General features: G+C 42.9%; 1 protein-coding gene across 18 annotated transcripts in view; it reads right to left on the bottom strand.

The window, feature by feature from the left end:
- Nucleotides 1-24,606, bottom strand: part of DTNA (dystrobrevin alpha) — a 370,761-nt gene that overhangs the window by 246,536 nt on the left and 99,619 nt on the right. For 6 of the 18 annotated variants that reach the window (XM_077492649.1, XM_077492640.1, XM_077492639.1 and 3 more), the window contains exon 1: nucleotides 23,089-23,316. The exons of 1 other annotated variant lie outside the window; for it this stretch is intronic. In XM_077492649.1, the coding sequence (XP_077348775.1) occupies nucleotides 23,089-23,105 (17 nt within the window). In that variant the 5' untranslated portion in view covers nucleotides 23,106-23,316. Of the gene's footprint in view, nucleotides 1-23,088; nucleotides 23,319-24,606 lie in introns of those variants that run through there. 11 more of the 18 variants (XM_077492633.1, XM_077492638.1, XM_077492637.1 and 8 more) reach the window with 3 other exon arrangements.

Below are 24,606 nucleotides of genomic sequence, written 5' to 3'. Positions count from 1 at the left end.
TGTCCTTGAAGCTGTATGCTCTACAATATTGTATTATTTTTCACATTGGTACACATCTTGCCCATGGCAGTGCCCAATTTGCCAATTATCTCTAAAAAGACCCCAAATTTACTAACAATATACAAGTCGCATAGATTTCAATGAGATTTGTTGCTAAGGTTTGCCACATTTCAAACAGGATTTGCTGAAATCTCAGCAAATCGAACCCAACAGATTCACTTATCTCCATCTGTTATATAGTGTGTCTCTTCTGGCCTTAAGCAGCTTTTGTATTTATTCATTTCAGAGACACAATACTACAGAAACCTGCAGACCTTTCTCTACCAAGCTGTGTGTGGCCTGCCCTAGAAAGCCCATTATCACTTCTCCACTCTACAGCTCATCCGTCCATTTTTACAAGATTCACTTTTTAGATATGAGACTTGCCATTCCAAAAGACAGAAAAATACCAAACTCTATTCCACAACTGAGGTGTTATGAACTGCAAAGTGTTTTAGAAAGCATTATTTTCTCCACTTTTCAAAAAAAAAAAAAAAAAAAAAAAAATGAAGCTTCTGAGTTTAGCTTACATTCCACAAGTAGTCTGAAGCGCGGATTTGCGTCATGGCTTTTCATTAGGTCTCAGCTGTTCTCACTAGCCTTATACATCACACTTAACTAACCAGTAACAACAGCCTACTGATAGCAATGGCATAAACTTTTCTAATTTAAAGCAAGCAGAAGGAATAACCAATTATATTATTCTGTAACAGAATACGGTTGAGCATTTCATTGTTCTTGACAAAGCAGGATACCCATTAGAATGAACACAGCAGGTTTAGTAGCAATGGGCATATCACAAAAAACATTCAAGGCGGATGTTAAACTACCATAGTACAGACATATGTTTACAAGTGAAATGACCAACATGAGGGCTGACAGACAATAGGGACATGTATGTGTCAAATCCCACAAAGCAAAAAAGCATTCTATGAGGGCCTCATAATATACACTCATTCCTTCCTGGAGGTAAGCTGATCCATAGAGGCGTCCAGGTGTATTCTGTGTGGATTTGGTTTGATATTCTATAAATGGGTATACAATGTGTTGTCTATTCAAGAATTTAACTTTCCCAAGGCTAGGTCATGCACACATTGTTTTTTGCCAGCTGAATAACAGAACATCTAACATGTTCCTCCGTGCTATACAGAACTGTTGGACACATCTACTGTTTCTGATCTGGGTTAATCTAACCTCTCCCTTTTTTTCCCCATCTTACATGATGTAGCCGTTACGGGGCCCACATACATACATAGCATGGTATCCTGGCCCACATACACACCTACCTGTAGAGGGGACTAGGTTATGAATTCCATCTCCTCCACAATATACCGCTTTTTCCCTTTAGTCTTTCACCTTCTGCCCTTCCCGTATCCTCTGTCCCCCGCCCCCCCCTCCTCTTTTCTATCTCTTTAATTTCCTACATTGATGAGCCTACCTACCCCCGGCAGGGCGCACTCTCATTATAGACCTATATTTCCCCTATATTCCCTCATTGATCCCTCCTGTTATTCAGGAGAATCCTCCCCAATTAAGTTCTTTTTGCTTCTGGTTAAAAAGTGGGGGTAGCATCTCTGCACCTAGAATATGTTTTAATCTACCTGAGGTTACAATCACTTTATAACGACATTTAAGACCACCTATAGTGTTTTTTGTATCACTTGATTTCATAACTTGTGTAGCACTGGGCTCTAATTTCTTTCCCCCCAGCAGTGCTGACAAAATAAAACACAGAAAGGACATTTTTTTTCCTTCTATCCTATGATGGACAGCTACAGGGAGAGAGGGGACTGGACTGTGCCCTGACTGGCTGTTGCTAAAGACACATTATCTCCTCAGCTGAAGACACATTATCGCCTCAGCTTTCTGAAGTCACAGTGGAACCCTCTGTTAGAGAAACATTAGAGCCCAGAGATCAGAGGGTTAAGCAAAAGGTGCTTCCTACTGTGGAATCAATGAATTAATCTGAAGAGAGCAGTTCTGCAGAAGTCATCGCTGCTGAAGTTCCCAAAGCCTTTGTATCAGTAAGTGACACCCCCTGTCCTCTACCCGACCCACCTTGGTGGGAAATTCCACTATCTGTGGCTTATGGTCCAGGCAAATGTTCAATTTAAGGTAAATGGTGGTAAGTTCCTTTGCCTGCCTCCTATGTGAACACATGTTATTTGGTTCCCTGTCAGTGTTAATGTAATGTTTAGTTATTGTTAAAACTAAAACATTTGTTCTTTGGAGGACCAAAGATTCATTGATGGGGGGAGAATGTAGCGCTGGGCTCTTTATTTTATCAGCACTGCTGGGGAAAAAAAATGAAACACAGAAAGACTGGACTGTGCCCTGACTGGCTGGAAGAGGACCCTACCCCTAGCAACCCTGGAGGAGGACTCCTGATTAGCTGCCTAAGTTAGGCTGGTTCCCAATTGGTCGGGATGTTTTTTTTCAGCCTCTCACCGCTGGCAGAAGCAGCAAATTGATGTGGGATCTGATGAGAGGGCTCTGGGACCCATGTTAGAGAGCCTGGGAACCACTTGAGGAACACAAGTGCCTGGCCAGTACAATATATCCCCGGGAAGTGTTCTGTGAGGAGAGAACCAGAATTGAGTATTTGACTGCTATTACAGAGCCTGGGAGCTGAACTGTGCTGTGTGTCCAGAGAGTGTTAGCCTGGAAGTTTGCGGTACAGGGCTGCAAGAAGCTACAGGGCTGTTGTTGTGACCTGCTGACCACATGCTGTTGCCAGAGGATCTGTTCTGCCAGGAAAAGTGTGCTGCACCTGAATCACATGCAAAACGGTGTGCAGGGACCAGGGTGTAGGCTGCTGCTATGCTGAACACTACTTAATGCAGTGAGGGAGGAGAGACGGTGCTTCTATTCCAGTGCGTTCCAGTTACTCCCAGTGACCACGTGTTCCAGCTACCTGCTAAAGCTGCAGAGAGCTGGCTCAAGAGGAAGGATCCTTTCACCAGCCACAGAGGATTCCCTCAGGACTAGAATCAGTCATCAGTGGTGAGAGACTTCCAGCCACCCTCTTGTTTACTTTAGTGAGTACTCCCACGTAAGGGCCCCATTGCCAGCAGACTCTCTACATAGTCCCACTGGCCAGTGGTTAGGCAGGACAACTTTGCATTAGGTAGTAGGTAGGCTGTATTGCCTTTGAAAAATGCCATTTGTGTTGGATTGTCATTATTCTGCAATTACAAGCCAGTATCCCTCACTAGCACCTGCCTAGTGCCCGTTTGTGCACCAGTTGCTTCCCAGGCAGATGTGGTGAATGAACAGTGACACCCTGTTAATGGCTGTCACTTAACAAGGTGCCTACATTGCTATATTGCAATTTTTTTCCAGGAAAGGGGTGGGGCAGAAGGGACCCAATAAAAAAAATACCAGTGGCTTCTGCGGGGGTGGTGCTACACTTGTATTACCCAAGAGAATTGTAACATGCTCTTCCTGTTGCTTATAATTTGTACAACCTCTTGATGTTTGATGTATGTGATGTTGTCCTTTCTTAAATAAAAAATGTTAAATAAAAAAAAAATGCTCCTTTCTGCTGCTGCTACTGGATGCAGCCACTATTTGGCTGACAATTTTCTGCCCGGCTCCTTTTCATGTTCATGTTTTTCAAATGTCACAAAGCAAAAATTTTAGCTGGTTCATAAAAAAACAGACAAAATATAAACGGTGTATGACCAGCTTAAAAGTAAAATTCCAGGATAAGCCTACCAAATCCTAAAAATGCTCCCTCCCCCACCTAACACCAATGCCGAATAACCTATGTAGGAAAGATGTAAATACTTACCTATTTTCAGGCCACTCTGGTCATGCGATCCAGCTCCCCTGTGCCAGCCAGTGGCAGCTACAGGGGCGAGGAGGGAGTGCTGAAGAGAGATGGGCCATAGTAAGCCTCTGGGTGATGTCCGGCTTCCAGGCATTACCAGACGTTGTAGGTGCTCTTTCGTCTGAAGTGAGATTATGTGACTAGATTTTTAAGATTAGTTAGGTTTATCCTGGAAGTATAGCCAAGTCCTTTTTTTGTCCAAACTTCTCTTGTGGGTCAAAGGAGTGCACTTACTTTTGCTCTCCTGTGACCCAGAATCAGCAGACAATGAGCTATTGCCCGAACAGCATAAATAGAAAAAATCCCTACAACGAATGGTTAGCAGCTGTTACAGGAACTCCCAGAAAGGAATCTTTTTAAATGTAACCTTTACTATTTATATCAAGCAAATACAATGGAGAATCATGACATTAGTATTTAATGGGCTACACAATACAATACTCAAAGCATGCATTTTAGAGAATATTTAAACCACTTAAACTGAATTCTAAAAAGACTGTTTGCCTACACATTTTATACAATTCATTTGAACAGCCACATGGGTTATAATAGCAGGTTTGCCAAATCCATTACTAAAACAATATTTACAGACTATTTAAATCCTTTAAAAAATAGTATTTTTGTCTGTAAAGAAAAGCATTGGGTTAAGAGTCTTTTACCATTCTTAAAGTAACACTGTAATCAGAGAAGTACACCCCTAAGGTGCCCCTGCCCATTGAAATCAATGGGCAGCGTTCGCCGAAGTGCTTTGAACCCTTTTTCGGACGCTAGCGGGGGCTGCTAAAAATAGCGGGACTTTACCACCTCAGTGTGAAAGTGCCCTTATACTTTTTTCCAGTCAGTTATTCAGAAAGCTTTATCTAAACGCAAAGCCAAAAATCTAATTTATTGCAGATCACTAGACCTTGGTATGTTGTTCTTTTTTTTCTGGGCTTTTTATTATTACTATTTTTTACACCTGGTAAGCCTACAGATATCACACTTTCTGTCCCTAGGTGGCTAAGTCACTCCTCCACTGTATCTATGGAGGAAGCCATGGTTGTCAACCTAGGTCAGTGATGGTGAACCTTGGCACCCCAGATGTTTTGGAACTATATTTCCCATGATGCTCCACTACACTGCAGAGTGCATGAGCATCATGGAAAATGTAGTTCAAAACATCTGGGGTGCCAAGGTTCGCCATCAGTGACCTAGGTGGCTAAGTCACTCCTCCACTTTATCTGTGGAGGAAGCCATGGTTGTCACCCTAGGATGCTCTCATGATCTGGACTACAAACATGTCTGTATGACTTTAGCTTCATTACATGTGGGACAGGGCAATTGGTAGTTTACAGAACATTTCTAAGAAGGAAACAAAAGCAACAGAAGGTTTACAAAAGCAACAGGTTTTTTTGTTCTTGCTGAAAATGTTCTTGCCTAAAATGAACGGATACAGCAACCACATCTAAGGACTGGCGAGCTGCAATATTACATTTTTGTTCTTGGGCTAAGTAAACCTTAACCGCTTGCCGACCACCTCACACAGGAGTATGGCAGCAGAGTGGCTCTTCTGCGCTGGATCACGTACCTAGTACGTAATCTGGCACTTCCAGGTAGGGGGCGCCGCAGCTGTGCTGATCGGCAAGGAGAAACAGAACAGAGCTCTGCCTATGTAAACAAGACAGAGCTCTGTTCTGTCAGCAGAAATGTAGTTGATTTTGCTTCCCTGCAATGCAGGGAAATAAAAATCATCAATCCCTTAGTAAAAACAGCACACATAGTACAAAAAAACAAAAACAAAAAAAAACACAGTGGTTAGGCACACTGAGTGCTGTAGGTGTTTAACCCCTTCCCAGCCAGTGTCATTAGTACAGTGACAGAACATATTTTTAGCACTGAACATTGTATTAGTGTTGCTGGTTCCCAAAAGTATAAAAAGTAGTAAATAAAAATTCCAGTATATATACCATAGTTTGTAGACGCTATAACTTTGGAGCAAACCAATCAATATGCTATTCATACTGGCCTAAATTTATGAAGAAATTTATTTTTAACTATTTTTATAGCAGAAATTTATTTTTATTTTTTTTACTACGTTGTCGGTCATTTGTTTATAGCGCAAAGAAAACAAAAAACAGTGGTGATCAAATACCACTAATAGAAAGTTATATTCATGAGAAACAAAGGACATACATTTCATTTAGATACAGCGTTACATGACCGCACAATTGTCATTTAAAGTAACGCAGTGTTCTCTTGTAAAAAAAAAAAAAAAAAGTAAGTAACGCAGTGCTGTATAGCAAAAAGATGACCTAGTCAAGGGGGTTAAATCTTCTGGAGGCTAAGTGGTTAAATGACAAAGCATTAGCACCACAGCCAGGAAACACTTGCAAAAGGAGAGGTCAGACACAGCAGCCAATACAATGGTCTTGTGGCAGCTGCACTTTAAATACAGGCAATGTTAGGTTTTCTGTCCAATCCATTGACTGCATTGTTTCTCCAAGGCAATCAATCAGCTTTCAGCTGGCATTTTCTTTTGCAAGTTTGGCAACAAAAGCCTGGATCTGATGTAGCGCTAGGAACAATAGAAAACGCTTCCAATTTTTTGACGTGGCTGATTTAGGAAGGCTGAACAGTGATCGAGATTTTGTACACACTGTGGTAGCCCATAACAGCCAATCAGATTTAATCTTTCATTGATCCGGTCACAGTAAACACTTCTATGCTACAGACTAGAAGGAATTTCTAAATTTCAATCCTGTAAAATCCAAAATCAACCAGCACATATTTCCAATATTAAAATGCCCCTGGCAGTTGTTTTTCCATTGCCCATAGTGAATAGGATTACAGCGCAGAATGTACCTTTTTTTTTTTTTTTTTTCAGCCCATTTTTTCGGAGTCTGAAGCCGGCAGTGAAATATTTCCCTTGAACCAGCGACAGTGAAGAATTCAGGAATGTAGTATTCTGATGCCAGTCAGATTCACAATGCACCGTTCAGTACTGGCAGAAAAGGGATTAGCATACTGAAAGGACATCTGACCCATCACTAATAAGAAAGGCATCGCTGTGCTCAGACATCTGCCAAGCATGTATGAACACATGCTTCGGAATGGAAGAACAATGCATTGTGTGCTGAACAAAGTCGACCTGCATCCCCGCGGCCAGCCAGGAAATATTCCTTTTAAAGAAATGAGAAATGACAGGCTGCCATTAAAAGTTTTTATGTCACGCTATTGTGCTTAAAGAAAATGTTACCAGTGAAAGATGATAAAACGCATTGTTCTGCTTCAGCTGTCACTGTATGTAACAGAGACTGATATAGGCAATTACCTAATCGCGCCTAACCGCTCAGCTCAGCTATAACATGCTTATGTGGTACAGTGCTGGCTGCGGTAGGAGAAGCCGGTTCTTTGGCACTTACTCGGGCATTCTGCATGCTTACTAAACAGATTTTCTGACCAGCAGGATGCATAGTAGACTGTAAACTCACATAAATCTCCCCAGCCTTGCCTATCCTGTGTTTCCCATTAATGTTTTGTGACTTTCAGGAAAGTCGTGTAAGGTCTTCTAAAATATGTAAAGATGGCCAATAAGATTCATAGGCAGCTATTTATAAACTGACCTGGAAATTGAGGTCAGCATTTCACGCCTGATTGCACATGCTGCTTGCTTAAGAGCTCATTAACACGGTGTCTAAAACACTGCGTTTAGATGTGAATGTTGTACACTTTTCTATGTAGCACTATCGCAGCGGTAGGCAACCTGGGGCCCTCCAGCTGTTGTGGAACTACATTTCCCATGAGGCATTACAAGGCTGGCAGTTACAATTCTTCCCAGAGGCATGATGGGACTTTTAGTTCTGCAAAAGCTGGAGGGCCCAAGGTTGACTACCCCTGCGCTATAGGAACTGATGAGGCCATATACACAGCTGCATCTACAAATGGGTATGTGCACCGTGTTAAGCGAAGAACAAATAAAGTAGGACACAGCTGCATACAGAACCATACATATCTGCAAATGTTGTGCAAACACATGTCCATATACACGCATATGAGCTCATTCACACGGGCATCTAAATCAACACGTTTAGATGCATGGAGCATAGAGTTTTGTATACCTAAAGTTTTGTACTGTCTAAAGACAGCACTATAGGAATCAACCATTAGAAGAATTCTACACATCTAAACAATGTACATGTCTAAAACTGGCCATACATTATTACATTTTCTTATTCGATTTCCTTTAGATTTACCTTCAACCATGTAGTGCAAGGGCCAACCGAAAGTGTTTAGGTTTGACCTCATATTATTTTGGTAAATCTAAAAGGAAAATTGTATAATTGCTAGCCTTAGTGTGAGTACACTGTAGGCCCTGTTTATGTTTATTATGTTATGTTATGGGGGGGGGGGGGCCGTACAAACTAACATCACTCCCCCCCTCCCCCAGAGATGAACGGTGGCGATTACCCAACCTCACCTCCGGAGTCGGTACCGCTGGGCTACCCCATGATTAATTAGATGGTCCGATCAATGTCCACTTGCTTAGTGCTGGCTTTCGGACTCGCCAGTGCTCTGTGCCCCAAGCCCATACTTTATTGAAGCCTATTAGAACATCTGTCTCTAATCACATGCTTCAAACCCCCCCCCCCCCCCGCATCTTCACAAGCATCGAGGGCCGACCACTCTCACCCAGGACAGACCCCAAAGTATTTTCCTGGGATCCGCAATATGAGTCAGGAAACATCCAAGATGGCATCGGCGTCACAGGCCTCACAGGCCGGAAAAGCCTCATTGTGGGCCACAGCCTAATTCCGGCCGCCTTCTCAGGATGTGGACAATCCTAGAGATGTCATCTGTAAACTACACAAATACACGCTCAAAGACTGTATCATGCTGAGAATGCGAGGGAAACCGTATTTTGATTTTGATGGGGCGCGACTCTTCTACCAATTCTATTTAGACACACCAAAGATGCATCCAAAGATGGCAAGTAGACCACACTCTGCACCGGACCAGGGGGTGGGCCCAAAAAGACTTACTGCAATGGATTAAGACTGCCTTTACCTGGTTGGGGAGGGTTAACATTATAAGATGAACATTCTCCCAAGAATACTTTTCTATTTACAGATGATCCCTGTGCCCTTACTGGGGGGCTTCTTCACCCAACTATTTAGTATGCTCTCAGTGTTTGTGTGGAATTCACAGAAGCCACGCTTTGCCATGAAAGTGTTCAGCCCCAAACAGGCCAGTGGGTTAGGGCTCCCAGATATACAAAAGTATTGCTCTTCAGCGGTTCCTCAACTGGCGCTTCCATACCCACACTAAGCTAGTCTGGAAAAATACATGGCTGGCAGGAGCCTGACTTATGCCCAGTGTCTCTCCCGAGAGCACAGGGGTTTGTGACTACCCATGCTCTTGCGGTATGGGATAGGATGAACCCAACTCTGGGTCTGGCCCCACGTGTCCCTGCTAGCCCCACTGGGAGGGTTCTATGGTTCCCCCGGAGAACAACTGGCTTTTTTTGGCCCTTGGGTGGAGGATGGTGGTGCGAGTTGTGGCAAGCTCATAGGGAATGGTAAACAATTGCCTCTAGCTACACCAAGAACTAGATATGGAAGCTTCCCTATGGACTTATGGAGGTATAGGCAGCTCCACCACTTTCTTAAGATTAACGGCCATTCTATAAGGGACATCTCCTCTCTTGCACCTTTTGAACGCCTCTTTATTGATGATGAACCAGTATCGCATATGGCGTCCGAACCCTATCAACTGATTGGCTCCACCACCTCTGCAGCTAAGCCAGCCTATGTCCGGATCTGGGAAAGAGACTTGGAGCTCGAGTTCACTGCAGCCCAGCTGACACACCTATACCAGCTCACACATTCTAGCTCTATTGAATCTAGAACGCAAGAAGCGAACTACAAAATGTCATGATGGTACCAGCTGACCTTGCTAATCTACCCCTCAACCCCTGAGCATTGCTGGAGTGGTTGCGGGCTTCGTGGTAATTTGTTGCACCTGTGGTGGGAATGCCCCATAATACAACCTTTCTGGGCCGATATTCAGGCTCAGATAAAAGGAGATATTGGGCCTAGATTTTCCTCTCTCCCTGCTTCACTACCAATTAGCCAATACATTAAGAGTGCAATGCCTCATCTTTTGAATGCGGCGCGACGCTTGATTCCTATATTCTGGAAGAGAACCCAGATTCCTGACAGAGGGGAGTGGCTCCATAAGGTAAATGAAATCAGGGAAGCAGAGGAATGGATAGCGACTTTTAGAGGTACCCAAGACCGCTTCATCAACATTTGGTCATCCTTGACGGAATACACCTCTGACCCAGGGCAATTGTCATCTAGTTTAGATTTGGCACTGCTGGAACTGCCTGAGCCATCCGGAACCAACCAACCTAGCCAGACGTGAGCCAGGGCATGACTGGCATATGGGTGGGATGTCTTCCTTCCCCAGGTACTCTCTCTCTTTGGATGGCAGAGGGCTAGGTCTGGTGCGGAGGGGGAACTCAATGCAAGACTACAGGTAGACTCATATTTCCTCTTTTTCCTCATCATTCTTTCTTCTTCCCCTCCTTTTCTCTCTATTATTTTTGGAATTATACCCTTGTTTACAGGGTTCAAGACCGGGGGCTTCGGCCCAATATGTCATTAACATAGCCTGACTTACAGTCCTAGTGCTTTTGCCACCACAGGGGAGGCCGCCATTTTGGGAGTTAGTACCGTTATTCTCCACCGGTGATGATCTTTAGCCTCTGGGGGGGGGGGCCTTGGTCGTGGCGTCACGGCGGAGGTGGTTGTCAGAGGCTGTTTATGCCTCACCTCCGGAGTCGGTACCGCTGGGCTACCCCGCGATTAATTAGATGGTTCGATCAATGTCCACTTGCTTAGTGCTGGCTTTCGGACTCGCCTGCTACACCAAGAACCGATAAGGGCTTTAAGCTACAATTGTTTTTCTTATTTGTACTGTTTGTCTGTTCTTTTTGCATCTAGGGCTTGTGATATACTAAAATGCTCAGTATGACATGTTATTTGTTTTCTATTAATAAAAAAAAAAAAGATTATACAGAGATGTCACGACTGTAAAAAAACACTGTTGACTTTTTTTTTTTTTACAACAATTTACTTTATCTTACTCCAATCACGCAAGCTCAAGCTATGCTACTAAAGCACCTGTGAAACAAAAAACTGCCTGAAAGACTGACCTAAAAAGTCCCAGAAGAGTTAGAAAATGCAGCCTATTAGTACAGCAGGGAAGCAGGGAGCTGGAGAGGTTCGTAGTGTGGGTGGTCCTGTTTTATGAAGCTGTGTAGCTGAAAGTGGAAATGTGACTCACACATTTACTAAAGTGTATATGAACCCAATCTTATATAATCTTTAGCAAAGGTAAAAAAATTGAATGTGAAAAATATATTCGCGCTTGGAAAATAAAGTAAAAAAAAAAAAAACAGCAGCTGTGCACTATAACCCAGATACCAGACAAAAATAATAATGTAGAAATAAAAATGCAGCGCTAGATAAATAAAGTGCAATTTGAGTGAATAACACAATGCACGTGATATGTGCAAACGTCCAAATGAATATACTAAAGTGCAATGCCTGCAATCAATGATATATGAGCAATGTAAGAAAACAATAAAAATCGCATAAAGACTGAATAAATTCTGAAACACCTATGCAGTATTACATCACATGTGAAGGGATCCAATTATATGCAAAAAGAAAAAATGTTCATATAGAGCTGAATTTCATCAAAGAAAGTCCCATGGAGGAAAAGTGTATTGGAAATAACGGTCAGGCACCTGGCAGCATGATACCCATTACCACAACAAAATGGAGGTTTACCAGAAAGCAAGCGACCCCCTTGCTCAGGGAGGTCACAAAGAGCTTGATTGGATCTGTGATCCACTGAAAAGGAAGTCCGGACGTTTCACTCCAGTAGCCTTGAATAGTATACACCAGACGCTTTGCAGCTGACCAGGGCTTGTTATTAGGTAACCTCAGTGCCGGAATATATAGGAAGCAAAAGACTCCACATAGTGTGATATTGTCTCTGCATCTGATTTAGTACACTTACATAAAATTGTAAAGTTCAGGCTGAGATCGCATCACAATCTGAACAAATCAATTCCCTTGTAGATTCCAAAGTGCAATCGCACATGTGGGGGGGGCAGGCAGGTTTTTCCCTTAATAAATTAAATCATCACTTATAAATGTATTTACCTGGGTTATCTTGGTGTAATATTAAAATTTGTTTGATGAACTGAATCATTTAATTAAACCCATCACGGTTTACTTCCTCTTTGATCCCCTGCAAAGGTAAAACATAATGGACTACTATGCATCGCATAGTAGTCCATTATGTGTCACTTACCTGACACAGGACCAGCGAAGTCACCGCTGTCCCCTAGTGTACGGAGCCTCCATCTTCTTGGTGGGTCTTGCTGCTCCAGTGCTGTCATTTGACGGAGCCTCAATGACGTCACTCCCGCGCATAAACACGGGAGCCGCCACTCGCGGCATATCGCCGTTAACAGCGGCGCGCTCAGTGCGCCTGCGCGCCGCTGTCTATGCCTGTCTTTTGGCAAATATCTCCTAAACCGTGTAGGTTTAGGAGATATTTCTTGGACCTACAGGTAAGCCTTAATCTAGGCTTACCTGTAGGTCAAAGTGGTTTGTAAGGGTTTACAACCACTTAAAGTACCACCCCCACAGTTGTACGTCAGCTGTTTGAAGAGGAATACCGTTGTTTTGGCAGCAGATAGCTGTCATAACCCCGGTATTCTCCTCTTCAGTGGGCAGAAAAAAGTTCTCAGTGGCAGATTCACTGCAAGATCACTTATTGGTGGCGGGAGAGGGACCCCCCCCCCCCTCCGATCGTCTCTGCCGCTTACTGGAGCTGTTGGTAGTGGCGGAGACGATCGGGTCCTTTTCCCTCACAGGCCGGATGCCGAGTGAGAGAAAGATGGCCCCCGCTCAGCTCCACACAATTGGATGGCGGAAGCAACGTCAAAACGTCACTTATACCCAATGGTCTTAAAGGGGATTTGTTTTATTTTTTTTATTGCATTTTAGTGTAAATGTGAGATCTGAGGTCTTTTTGACCCCAGATCTCACAATAAAGAGGTCCTGTCATCATTTTTTCTATTACAAGGGATGTTTACAATCCTTGTAATAGGAATAAAAAGTGACCCAATTTTTTTTTTTTTTTTTTTTTTTAAAAGGACAACGTAAAAATAAAAAGTAAAATAAATAAGAAAAATAACATTTAAAGAGTGCCATCCCACCGAGCTCGCACGCAGAAGCAAACGGTGTTCAAACCACACATGTAAACACGGAGTCTGGAAAAATAAGCCCGGTCCTTAAGTAGATAAATGTGACAAATATGCAAAAAAAAAAAAACACAAAATCAATAGGGGGAACAAATACTTTTTCACAGCACTGTACATATAGAAACTAATAGAAAAGTGTACTTGTCATGCACACAAAGGGTTGTCATTAAATAGTGAATGGCTGCAATCTTATCAAGGTTATTCTAGTCATTGATGCAGTCAATACGTGACTCCGTTACATGCATTTGGATTCTGCTGATAATAAAATAAAGAGATTCAGCCATACAGCTCACTATACATTGTGACACCACTCCTGTTTAGGTACAGCCATCTGTTACATGGTTGGGAGCATCCAACATCAGTGCTGACAGTTTGGAAAAGTAAAATCCGTCAGAGGTGGCAATCCCAGCGTACTTTGTACGGTGAACACTGATGCTGACTGACAGCCTGTTAAAAGACACATTAAGGACTTCTCTTCACTAAAGTATACTCAAACCCAAAAAAACAAAAAATATAATAAATATATTGCAGTTTACCCGGCTTTGGATGTGATGGCTGCATTCGTTTTTTTTTTTTTTCAGTCTTTTTTCCCCTTTAATCCAGTGACTACTATACTTCCTGTCCTTGGCTGGCTACACTCACTCCTCTGCTTTATCTATGAAGAGAGCCATGGTTGTCACAGGTTGGGGGGCGTTAACCAGCTCACTACTGTAGCAAATGGTTTTGTTATTCACACATGGTAAAATCTGCATTTTTGTTATAACATTTCTTAAAACTCTCAAAACATTATATATTATCTGAGGCAGAATATATAAAAAAACAAAAACAAAAAAAAAACAGTGCTGCAGTGTTTTAGGTTTTACAATATGTGTACAATTGTATCAAATCTATATTTTTTGTATGAAATATGCCAATGGCTTTTGCTGCTGGAGAGAGAGGAGAAAGCAGTTTGCTGTGCACAGGATAAGAGTCGGGACTGGACACACATGATTTCTTACCTTACTGCAGAGAATGCATCAAAGTAGAACTATACAATTTTTTTGGATAGAGCAACGGAGGGATATAATCCCCGTCAGATTATTCGTTTTTTTTTTTCGCCATCTGTATTCCATTTTGGAGCGTTCCCTTCACTTCCTGTCCCGAAGCCAAACAGGAAGTGAGAGCAAATCCCTGCATATTAGGGGAATCCCTTGGAGACCCCCAGGTCACCAGAACTAGTGTCCCCATTGGAAGATTATCTCTATTACTTTTCTGGGGACAACCCACAATTTGGGATTCTCTTTACTTTAATGACAATGGTAAACAGGACAAAGAGCATGGCTCTCCTTAACAGGGGCACAGACAGCATAATATGCATATATTGACTGGTTTGCGCAAAACTTATAGCGTCCACAAAATAGGGGATAGTCTTATTGCATTTTTATTATTAAGTTTTATTTTTTACTAGTGATGGCGGTGATCAGCATTTTTTTTAGCGGGACTGGGACACTGCGGCATACACTTTTGACACTTTTTTGGGACAAGTGACAATTAGCGATCAGTGCTATAAAAATGCACTGATTACTGTATAAAATGACACTGACAAGGAAGGGGTTTGCACGAGTGGTGATCAGGGGGTTAAAGGTATTCCCTGGGAGGTGTTTCTAACTGTGGGGGGAGGGGACTGACAGAGTACACAGAGATCACTGTTCCTAACCACTGGGAACAGACTACCACTCTGTACTTCCCTGTCAGAACAGGGATCAGTTTGTTTACAACCTCATTCTGGCTCTCTGGAAATCGATTGCGGTTGGTCTGGCCATGCACATCAGCTCCCCGGGCGGGGCGCGCCTGCTATAGCTCTTTAAAAAGGGACTGCTGTACCGGTACAGAGATTTGTGGGAACGAGCTGACCTGCTGCAGTATAATGATGGTGGCTGGTCAGCAAGTGGTTAAGGTTAAAGGTTAAAAAATAAAAATAAAAAACACAACCTTACGCCTTTACAACCACTTTAACTATAAATGAGAGAGCAAGCGCTGCACTCCGGAATACACAGCGATACCCAGTATGTGTTGCGTAATTGTGGTTTACATGCTCAGTACACATGCTTGCATGGAGCAACCGGGGGGGGGGGGGGGGGGGGGGTTAAAAATCTTCACTCTTATGCCAGCTGCAAGCTTAGTTTGACCTGTTGAAGGACCTCAGCCCTAGGGCATATGCTCCAAGACCCTTAACTAGTTCAACATGTCTGCCTTTGTTCATCTCCATTACATGAGTGATTATGAGATTAGGAGATAACCAAAGAGAGAATAGATTGTTTTGCTTTATGTTCAGCTCACAGAAAGACACAGCATTAGTCTTTGTTCACACCTGTGCCTTAATGTCTCGCTAACGCGTACACCAAAACGCATTGTTACCAGAGCTCACACCTGTGTCCTTGCATCTCGCTGACGCGTACACCAAAACGCATTGTTACCAGAGCTCACACCTGTGTCCTTGCATCTCGCTAACGCATACACCAAATGCATTGGTACCAGAGTACCATGTATTTTGGCACGGGACAATTTTTCAAATGCGTCAGGGACTTTTCACGTGTTTCTTGCACATAGGGGCAACCCATTCAAATTAAAATGCAAAAAAGCATGTGTGCAGTTAGACCTTCAAGGTGTGAACAGAGTCTTTCTGACAAAATTAAGCCCTGGTTCACATTGATGCTACTTTGAAATTGCGCTACTTCACTTGAACCAGCGCGATTTCAAAGTAGCAAGTTCAGCGCGACTTAAGGTGCTACTTGATAGAAATCTGTTTGGCTTCATGCACAGATGTCTATTGAAGTCGCACCTGGGAAAAAAATAAAAATAAAAAATCGCCAAAAGTAGTGCAGGAACTACTTTTGCAAATGGGTAGGCACCGCAAAATCAGTGTCTCGCCGATTGGAACAGTGCCATTATCTCCAAAAGGCTGCGACTTGTCATGCGATTTGATCTCAAATCGTATGAAAAATTGATCTAATGTGAACCTAGGCCAACGGCTCATTTCTGCTCTTGCTGAAAATGTTTTTAGTCAAAAAAGAAAAGAAAACTAATGCAGCAACCACATTAAAGGATTGGTAATCTGCAATATATTACACTTTGTTCTTGGATTTAGTCTCTGTTTAAAATTCAGCAGAGCCTGAAGTAGAAAAAAAAAAAAAAGGAAAAAATATTCAGCCTACAGCAACAAAAAGGCTTAAACTGCTGCTAATCCCAAATCTGCACTGTTGGTGGTCACTGGAGAACAGAAGAGGCCGACCCTAGCATGACTTGTTCTGTGGAGGAATTCAAACATTGAAGACAACAGGTGGGCCTTTCCCGTGATAGCAGTCATACGACAAAATGGTGGTAACTGGTAAACGTGTCATATCCCATCTTCTCATCAAGGTTATGTCATAAACAAAACCATTATAAAGTCCTAGAACAGCAACCGTCTAAGGATGATGGTCACCACACAAAAGACATGAATTCACTATACACACTTCCATTCACACTTCTATTCCATTCCATCCATGTCCAATCACAGATCAAATTATTTAAACGTGGAGCAGTGGGCCAAATGAATCGAGCATGAAATGTAACGAATGCAGCAAAGTAACAGGATTTCACAACCAAGTTGTCATAAATAGTACAACCGTAATACGATCAACAGAGCCGAATACATTGAAAAGGGCAATGATAACATGTAACGTGCATAAACCTATGGCAGACCGTCAGGATTCAGTGTGCTGTGGTAAGATAGATCGGTTATTTCCGACTTGTGCCTGACCTAAACTTGGCACTAGTGGCCAAGTTCACACCACATGCAGTCCACTGTATTATTTTTCTGCATCAAAAACACATGGAAAGTAGGTTATATGGTTTACAATGGCATAGCTCATTCACACCAGTGCAATCAGTTCCAGGGTTTTCCAGTTCCATAAAACTAAAGTAGAACATGCTGCATTTTTTCTGCATTGGACTGTACTGGAATGCAGTAAAACGCATCAGAAACGCACCAGAATGCACTGGAACACATCAAAAACGCACCTGACTCCAGTATCGTGAACTAAAACGGGAAGAAAGAAGAAGAAAAAAAAAAAGCATCTGGCATGCATCCAGTAAAACACATAAAAAGGGCATTGGAACACGCCAAGAACGTGCATGCAAAAATACATCTGTAACGGATCTGGAGTGCGTTTTTGTGGTGTGAACCAGCCCTAAGTGCCGGTTCACACTAGCGCGATGCGAGAACCCTGCAAATCATGTGCGGGTTCCCGCATCGCTCCCGACACTCACGGCAGTTCACACTGCCATATGTGGACTGCTGGGGAGTGTCATTATATGTTAACGACACCCCCATTTCAGCTTGCATATCGCACTGCGAACTGACAGTTCGGACATGAATCGGATCGCAAATGTGTGAACACACATTTGCGATACGATTCTGGTCCGAACAGAAAAAAGGGTCCTGTGCGTGTTTGGACCGAATGCAGTGCGATATCAGCCATGCTATCTGTAAGGCTGATATCGCACCCGCACAGACATCGCATGTAATGTGAACAGCAGTGTGCTGCGAATTACATGCAATGTCTGGCATCGCACTAGTGTGAACCGGCTTATAGGGTTTTTCAAAAATGTTTTGCAATTCACAAAAAAAAAAAAAAAAGCTACTTAAAGCGGTATTTCATCAACATGCGATGTATTTATATCATAATACCATCCAGTATTTTATCTCATATGTGAAATTCAGTGGGATGAATACAGTGAAGGATTAGAAACCCTGTCAGTTTTTTTTGCTAAGAGGTAAAATGGTTTAAACCGTAGAAATATGCCAACTCAGTCAGTGCAATCCTTGCAGCATGTGCATTAATACAAAAGAACCAAGGTGACTGGAATACCAGGCAAAGGGAAGCTGCTTTCACAGGGCAGGTGGCGGATCAAAAAATACTAGGTTAAATTAACCCCTTGTGCTGGTGGTTTGCTTATATGTGGCCTCTCGGTGGGTGGGACTTAAAGCGGTAATAAACCCGCTAATTTTTTATTTATTTTTTACCACCTGCAAAGCAAAAGGCATAATGAGCTAGCATGCACCGCATACTAGCTCATTATGAAATACTTACCTTAGAACGAGGCCCCGACATCTGGCCCGATCCACGCCGAGGGAGCTGACATGCTCCCTCTGCGTTTCTTCCGGGTATTGCGGCTCCGGTGCTGTGAGTGGCTGGAGCCGCGATATCTTCACTCCCGCGCATGCGTGCGGGAGATTTCATCCCGGCCGGGCCGGCCACTGCCGGATTTTCAGCCGAGAATCCCCTTGTGCGCATGCGCCGCTGCAGTCAGCGGCTCATACCGAGGGGATTTTTTTTTACCTACAGGTAAGCCTTATCATAGGCTTTCCTGTAGGTAAAAGTTAAAAAAATGATTATACAACCACTTTAACGCAGAGTGGCCACATATATGCATACCAGAATGTAAACAGAGCCGTGTTGAGAGCGTGCTCCCGGCACGGTTACCAGCGGCTAACAGAAAGCTCCAATTCTCTATTTGAGATCGGGAGCTTTCCATGTGACCGCTGTGACAGCCAATCACGGTGGTCACATGATCAGAACCTCCGTCCCACCTCAGATACCTCTTAAGGCGCCGAGAGACGCCGACATTAGGGGTGAAGGTATAACTAAAGGCAAAACCCTTTTTTAGTTTTGGGTAGAGTGGAGAAGGATTAGAACACCTGTCAGTTTTTATTGCTGTCTGTGCCCCTGTTAAGGAGAGTCACTCTCCATGAGTCCTGTTTACCATGATCATTGAAAGGGAACGTAAAAGATAATCACACATTTTGGGCTGTCCCCAGAAAAGTAATAGACGGGAAATCTTCCAATGGGGACACTAGTTCAGGCCCCCAAGGAATTCTCTTAATTTGCAGGGATTTACTCTCATTTCCGGTTTGGTTATGGGATAGGAAATGAAGGGAAATCCCCACAATAGGACACTGATGGCGCAATAAAATCTGACAATGGTGTAACCCTCCCTTACTCTATCCAAAATGGAGAAAAAAAAAAAAAAGGTTTTGCCTATACTTCTACTTTAAGTAAATACAACATATATTTATAAACATCAAATACTTAATGGAAATAGTATCAAAAAATCACTCTCACACACATATAAATACCCTTCTTCCACCAATAAAAAAATATATAAAAATGCCATTGGGGAGATTTCCCTTCACTTCCTGTGCCATAGCCAAACAAGGAGTGAGAGGAAATACCTGAAATACCTGAAAAATAAAAGAATCCCTTGAGACCCCTAGGTCACCAGAACCAGTGTCCCCTCTATTACTTTTATGGGGACAACCCAGAATTTGGGATTTTCTTTTACCATCACTTTCGATGACAACAGTAAACAGGACAAAGAGAGGGTGACTCTCCCCAACGGGAACACAGCAATAAAAATCTACAGGGGTTCCAATTCTTCTCCACTCTTTCCAAAACGGTTTTCACATATTTAGGTGTCTATGAATTACTGAAAAACTGACCCAAAAAGACAGAGACTACTCCAAATTGCCTAATATGTTTTTGCATTCCTTAAAGTGGTTGTAAACCCTTCACAACCACTTTTTACTACAGGTAAGCCTATAATAAGGCTTACCTGTAGCTACCGTGGATATCTCCTAGACGTCATCGGCGCACCGAAGCAACGGCTCGTTCATGCCGTTGTTTCAGCTGACCTGCCATTACCGGTGGCTCCCGCAGACAGTTACGTTATCGCGTCTCCGGCCAATCACAGTGCTGGAGCCTGCGATAACTAGAAGTAACTCCGGGAGTCATGTCGCCAGGCAGAACTGTGTGCCCGGACCACTACGTGGGCTTCGATCTAAGGTGAGTATTTCATAATGAGCTAGTAGTCTATGCATTAGAGGTCGACCGATATATCGGCCGGCCGATATATCGGCCGATATTTGCCGTTTTTTAAATAATCGTCCGATTCTGCTGATAAAAAGCCGATTCTACAGGGGGACTTTGAAATGACTTCTGTAAGAAGTCAGTGTGAGTTGCTGAGTTGTCATAGCAACACTTTCCTCCTCTCTGGGCAGACTGCCAAGAAAAGAACTAAATGTTACAATGTTTACACTGAATGAATGAAGTCATCTCTGTGTAGAAGTTCTCAGTTTAACCATTTAAATACTTTTCTTACACTTGTTGCTTACAAGTAAAAATCCTGTATTTTCTGCCAGAAAATCACTTAGACCCCCAAAAATTATATATATTTTTTTTTAGCAGAGATCCTAGGGAATAAAATAGCGGTTGTTGCAATATTTTATGTCACACGGCATTTGCACAGAGGTCTTTCAAATGCATTTTTTTGGGAAAAAAATACACCATTTAAAAAATAAAAATAAAATAAAAACAGTAAAGTTAGTCCATTTTTTTTTTTTTTTTGTCCAAAAGTTTTGACTACCCGTTTTTATTTAATATATAGGTTTTTTTTTTTTTTTATCTAGATCATACATACAAGTAAACTGATTGGAGGTTTGTTTTGTTTAATAAATGTTTAAGTGTAAGAAATTTTCTGTATCACTAATGAAGGCTGCTTTCACACTGGAGCGGGCAGGCGTTGATGGTAAAACGCAAGTTTTAGCGGCGCTTTACCATCATTTTAGCGGTGCTATTTGGCTGCTAGTGGGGCACATATAACCCAGCTAGCGGCCAAGGAAGAGATTAAATGCGCCCATGAAGCACCGCTTCGGCAGTGGTGCCCATTCATATCAATGGGCAGGAGTGGTGGAGGAGCGGTATACACCACTCCAAACGTGCTGCTTGGAGGACTTTTTTTTTTTAAGATCCTGCCAGCGCATCGCCTCAGTGTGAAAGCACTCTGTCTTTCACACAGACTGCAGGGGAGCCATTTTGCAGGCACTTTACAGGCGCTATTTTTAGCCCAAAAGCGCCTTAAAAAACGCCCCAGTGGGAAAGGTGTGTTAGATCAAGGGGGATTAAAAATAAATAAATAAAATAAAATAAAATCGGCCTAACATATCGGCCCCAAAAAATCGGCATTATATATCGGCTATCGGCCACCATGATTTCTAAATATCGGCATCGGCATCGGCCAGAGAAAAACCCATATCGGTCGACCTCTACTATGCATACTAGCTCATTATGCCTTTGTCTTGCAGGGTTTACAACCACTTTGCGCAAAAGTTATAGCATCTACAAAATAGGGGATAGTTTTATAGCATTTTTATTAATAATTTTTTTTATTAGTAATGGCTCATCAATTTTTATCGTGACTGACATTATGGCAGACACGTCGGACAATTTTGGCGTGATTTTGGGACCATTCACATTTATACAGCGATCAGTGCGATTAAAATTATATTGATTACTGTGTAAATGTGATTGGCAGTGAAGAGGTTAACACTAGGTGACACTGTAGGGGTTAAGTGTGTCCTGGGGAGTGATTCTAATTGCGGGGAAGATGGGCTAGCTGTGACACAACACTGATCACCACTCCCGATCACAGGGAGCAGAGATCAGTGACACTGTCACCAGATAGAACTGGGAGATGCTTGTTTACATTAGCATCTCCCCGTTCTTCCTCTCCGTGAGACAATCGCGGGTATCCCTGCGGACATAGATTCCGCGGGATCTGCGATCCTACTCATGGAGCTCGCGGCGGGTGCACACGCGATGGCACGGCGACAAATTCAAAGGGATGTACAGGTACGCCCATTTGCGCAGCCATTCCGCCGACGTACGTCGGCGTGCGCCAGTCGGGAACCAGTTAAATACCTCATGCCTGGACCACTACTTATTCAACTCATGTATTTAATTATTCCCTTTAGTGAATTTATTTTAACACTGTTTTATGAGATATTTACCGAACGTTTTTGCTTTTTGAGGTACATAACTCATAAGATAGTAGTGCCTTGACATTTTCATTAGCTCATGAGATATTTGGGGAAAATTTGTCATGTAATTCAATTATCTCATGATATCTTCTTTAGTCAATTGAGCCCTATTTGTAAAAGCAGTGGCGGCTGGTGCTCAACATTTTTTTGGGGGGGAGGGTGCAAACAAACTGAAAAATACTGAAACTCCCCCCCCCCCCCCCCATCTATTGCAGCCTCACTGTGCCCATCAAATGCAGCCATTGTGCACAAACGCAGCCATTGTGCCCATCAAATGCAGCCACTGTACCCACCAACCCCCCCCCCCCCACTCACGGGGTAGCACTGTCTCCGCCCTGAGCCCACCCTATTTTGAAGTCTATTAGAGCCTCTAGCTCTAATCAGGTGCTTCAAAAAGTACCACCCTCGCCATAGGAATCCATGCATCCAGCGCCCTGAAAGGGGCGCAGGTACAAGGATGGGGGGGGGGTGCCGCCCATGTGCTTACAATGCACGGGCTGCCATTGTGTACAGGCCTATTTAAAGCAATGGTCTGCATTCAAATCAGAAAAAAACAAAGCCTAAAGTGCAAGAGCTCTTACACTTTCTCCAAAGAAATACACTTGGGATAAAAGTTTTGTTATTGTAAAATAATAAGTGCTAAGAGGAGTAATCCAACACAACAAATACTGACACAATCTGATACAATTAAATACGGCTATTACAGAAGCAACCCCCTGGACTTTACATCAGCATTATAGAACAGAGTACCAAAAATTGAAAAATAATAATGCAAACCTCTCACTCATACCACAAAATACTCCAAAAGTTCTCTATCTACAGACTCCATACACCTGCTTTGCCTAGATGTCCTCTACTGGATACAGCTGTGAAACACAAATAGTCAACGCGAGACCACACGTCAAACACTCTCACTGCCTTAGTACATACCTCCACCAGACTCCGATCTACACACCAAGCATAGCAGATGGCACAAACAATGAACCGGTAACTTACCCCATAGTTTGGACCATGTCAAGAGATCAGGTTTGCCCTATGAGCGATTTCCAGCACTCATACAAAAGATCACGCAATCTGGAACTAACACAGAGAGCTCCACGCCAGGAAGAAATAATACATAAAACAAATCAGAATAGTAGCAGGACCAAAAAAGCAGCTTGAGCACCGACACCGAGGAGGGTGCTCATTGGATTTGGACTTCGATTTTGGCTCGGGATGTTGAATATTCTGTGTCTATCTTTAACTTGCCAGTGATTTGGTTTCACATACCAGTGTAGTTCTGAAGACAGATGCCTTTGCAGAGGCCACCAATCACAAAGAGGCAATGTGCATTCCCCTCTCCTCCCTCCCCCACTTCGCCCTGTCTTCTCCTGGATATCTAGCAAAATAATCGCTCAGCTGTCTCCAGCCTATCTTAGGAGGATGAAAGAGGAGCTTTCCCTGGATTGTCAGAGGTAGACCTGGAAGAGAAAGTAGGATTATTTGCTTGGGTTGTGAAGGCTCTGGGCGACAATATACTTACGGAGCACAACACCGCTGCTAATTCCTATGGATTGACGGTTACCAGGCATGAACAGTGGTCTCTGTCTGTAATGCCATAAAGTCCCAGCGAAACTAAGCAATGGCAGAAAGGAATGCCAGTGAACCATAGTGCGGCTTTGTGTGCCTGATTTATTAAAGTGTTAACGGGAAAAATTGAACACAATAAATAGGTCGTGTTGGGTTATTGCTTTAAATTTATTTTTAACAGTGTCGGCAAATCAGCAAATGCTCGGACAAAATCCATATTTGTGAACGGTCTCGTCTGCCAACAATTTGAAATTCTGTTCCAGACAGTTTTCTGATCCCAACATCCCTTGTCAGTCTCCAGACCAGCCGCTGACAACCTTTCTAACATGGAGGAACCCTTGAAATCATTTTCAGCTCTCAGGGAACCCCATCTAATTACTATATATTACTAATTACTATATCTACAGCTACGAGCCTCTTTCTGTGATTTGGTGTTTACAAGTTAAAAACCGTTTATTTTATTTTTGCTAGAAAATTACTTAGAACCCCCAACTATTATATATATATTTTTTTCTAACACCCTAGAGAATAAAATGGCTTGTCGTTGCAATACTTTGTCACACCGTATTTGCGCAGCGGTCTTACAAGCACACTTTTTTTGAAAAAATACATTTTTTTGAATTAAAAAATAAAGACAACAGTAAAGTTAGTTTTGTTTTGTTTTTAGTTTTGTTTATATTGTGACAGATAATGTTACGCCATGTAAATTGATACCCAACAAGTCATGCTTCAAAATTGCGCCCAGTCGTGGAATGGAGACAAAACTTTTACCCTTACAAATCTCCATAGGCGACGTTTAACCAGTTGCCGACCGCCGCACGACGATGTACGTCGACAGCATGGCACGGGCAGGCATATTGGCGTACATGTACGTCCCTTGCCTCCCGCGGGTCGGGGGCCCGATCGGGCCCCCGCCCGGTGCCTGCGGCGGTCGGTTTTCGTCCG

The sequence above is a fragment of the Lithobates pipiens genome, unplaced genomic scaffold, assembly GCF_037356315.1.
Source record: "Lithobates pipiens isolate NorthernLeopardFrog02 unplaced genomic scaffold, aLitPip1_a1.2 Scaffold_19, whole genome shotgun sequence".
NCBI classification, from domain to species: Eukaryota; Metazoa; Chordata; class Amphibia; order Anura; family Ranidae; genus Lithobates; species Lithobates pipiens.
This window is presented reverse-complemented; position numbering and strand designations above follow the sequence as displayed.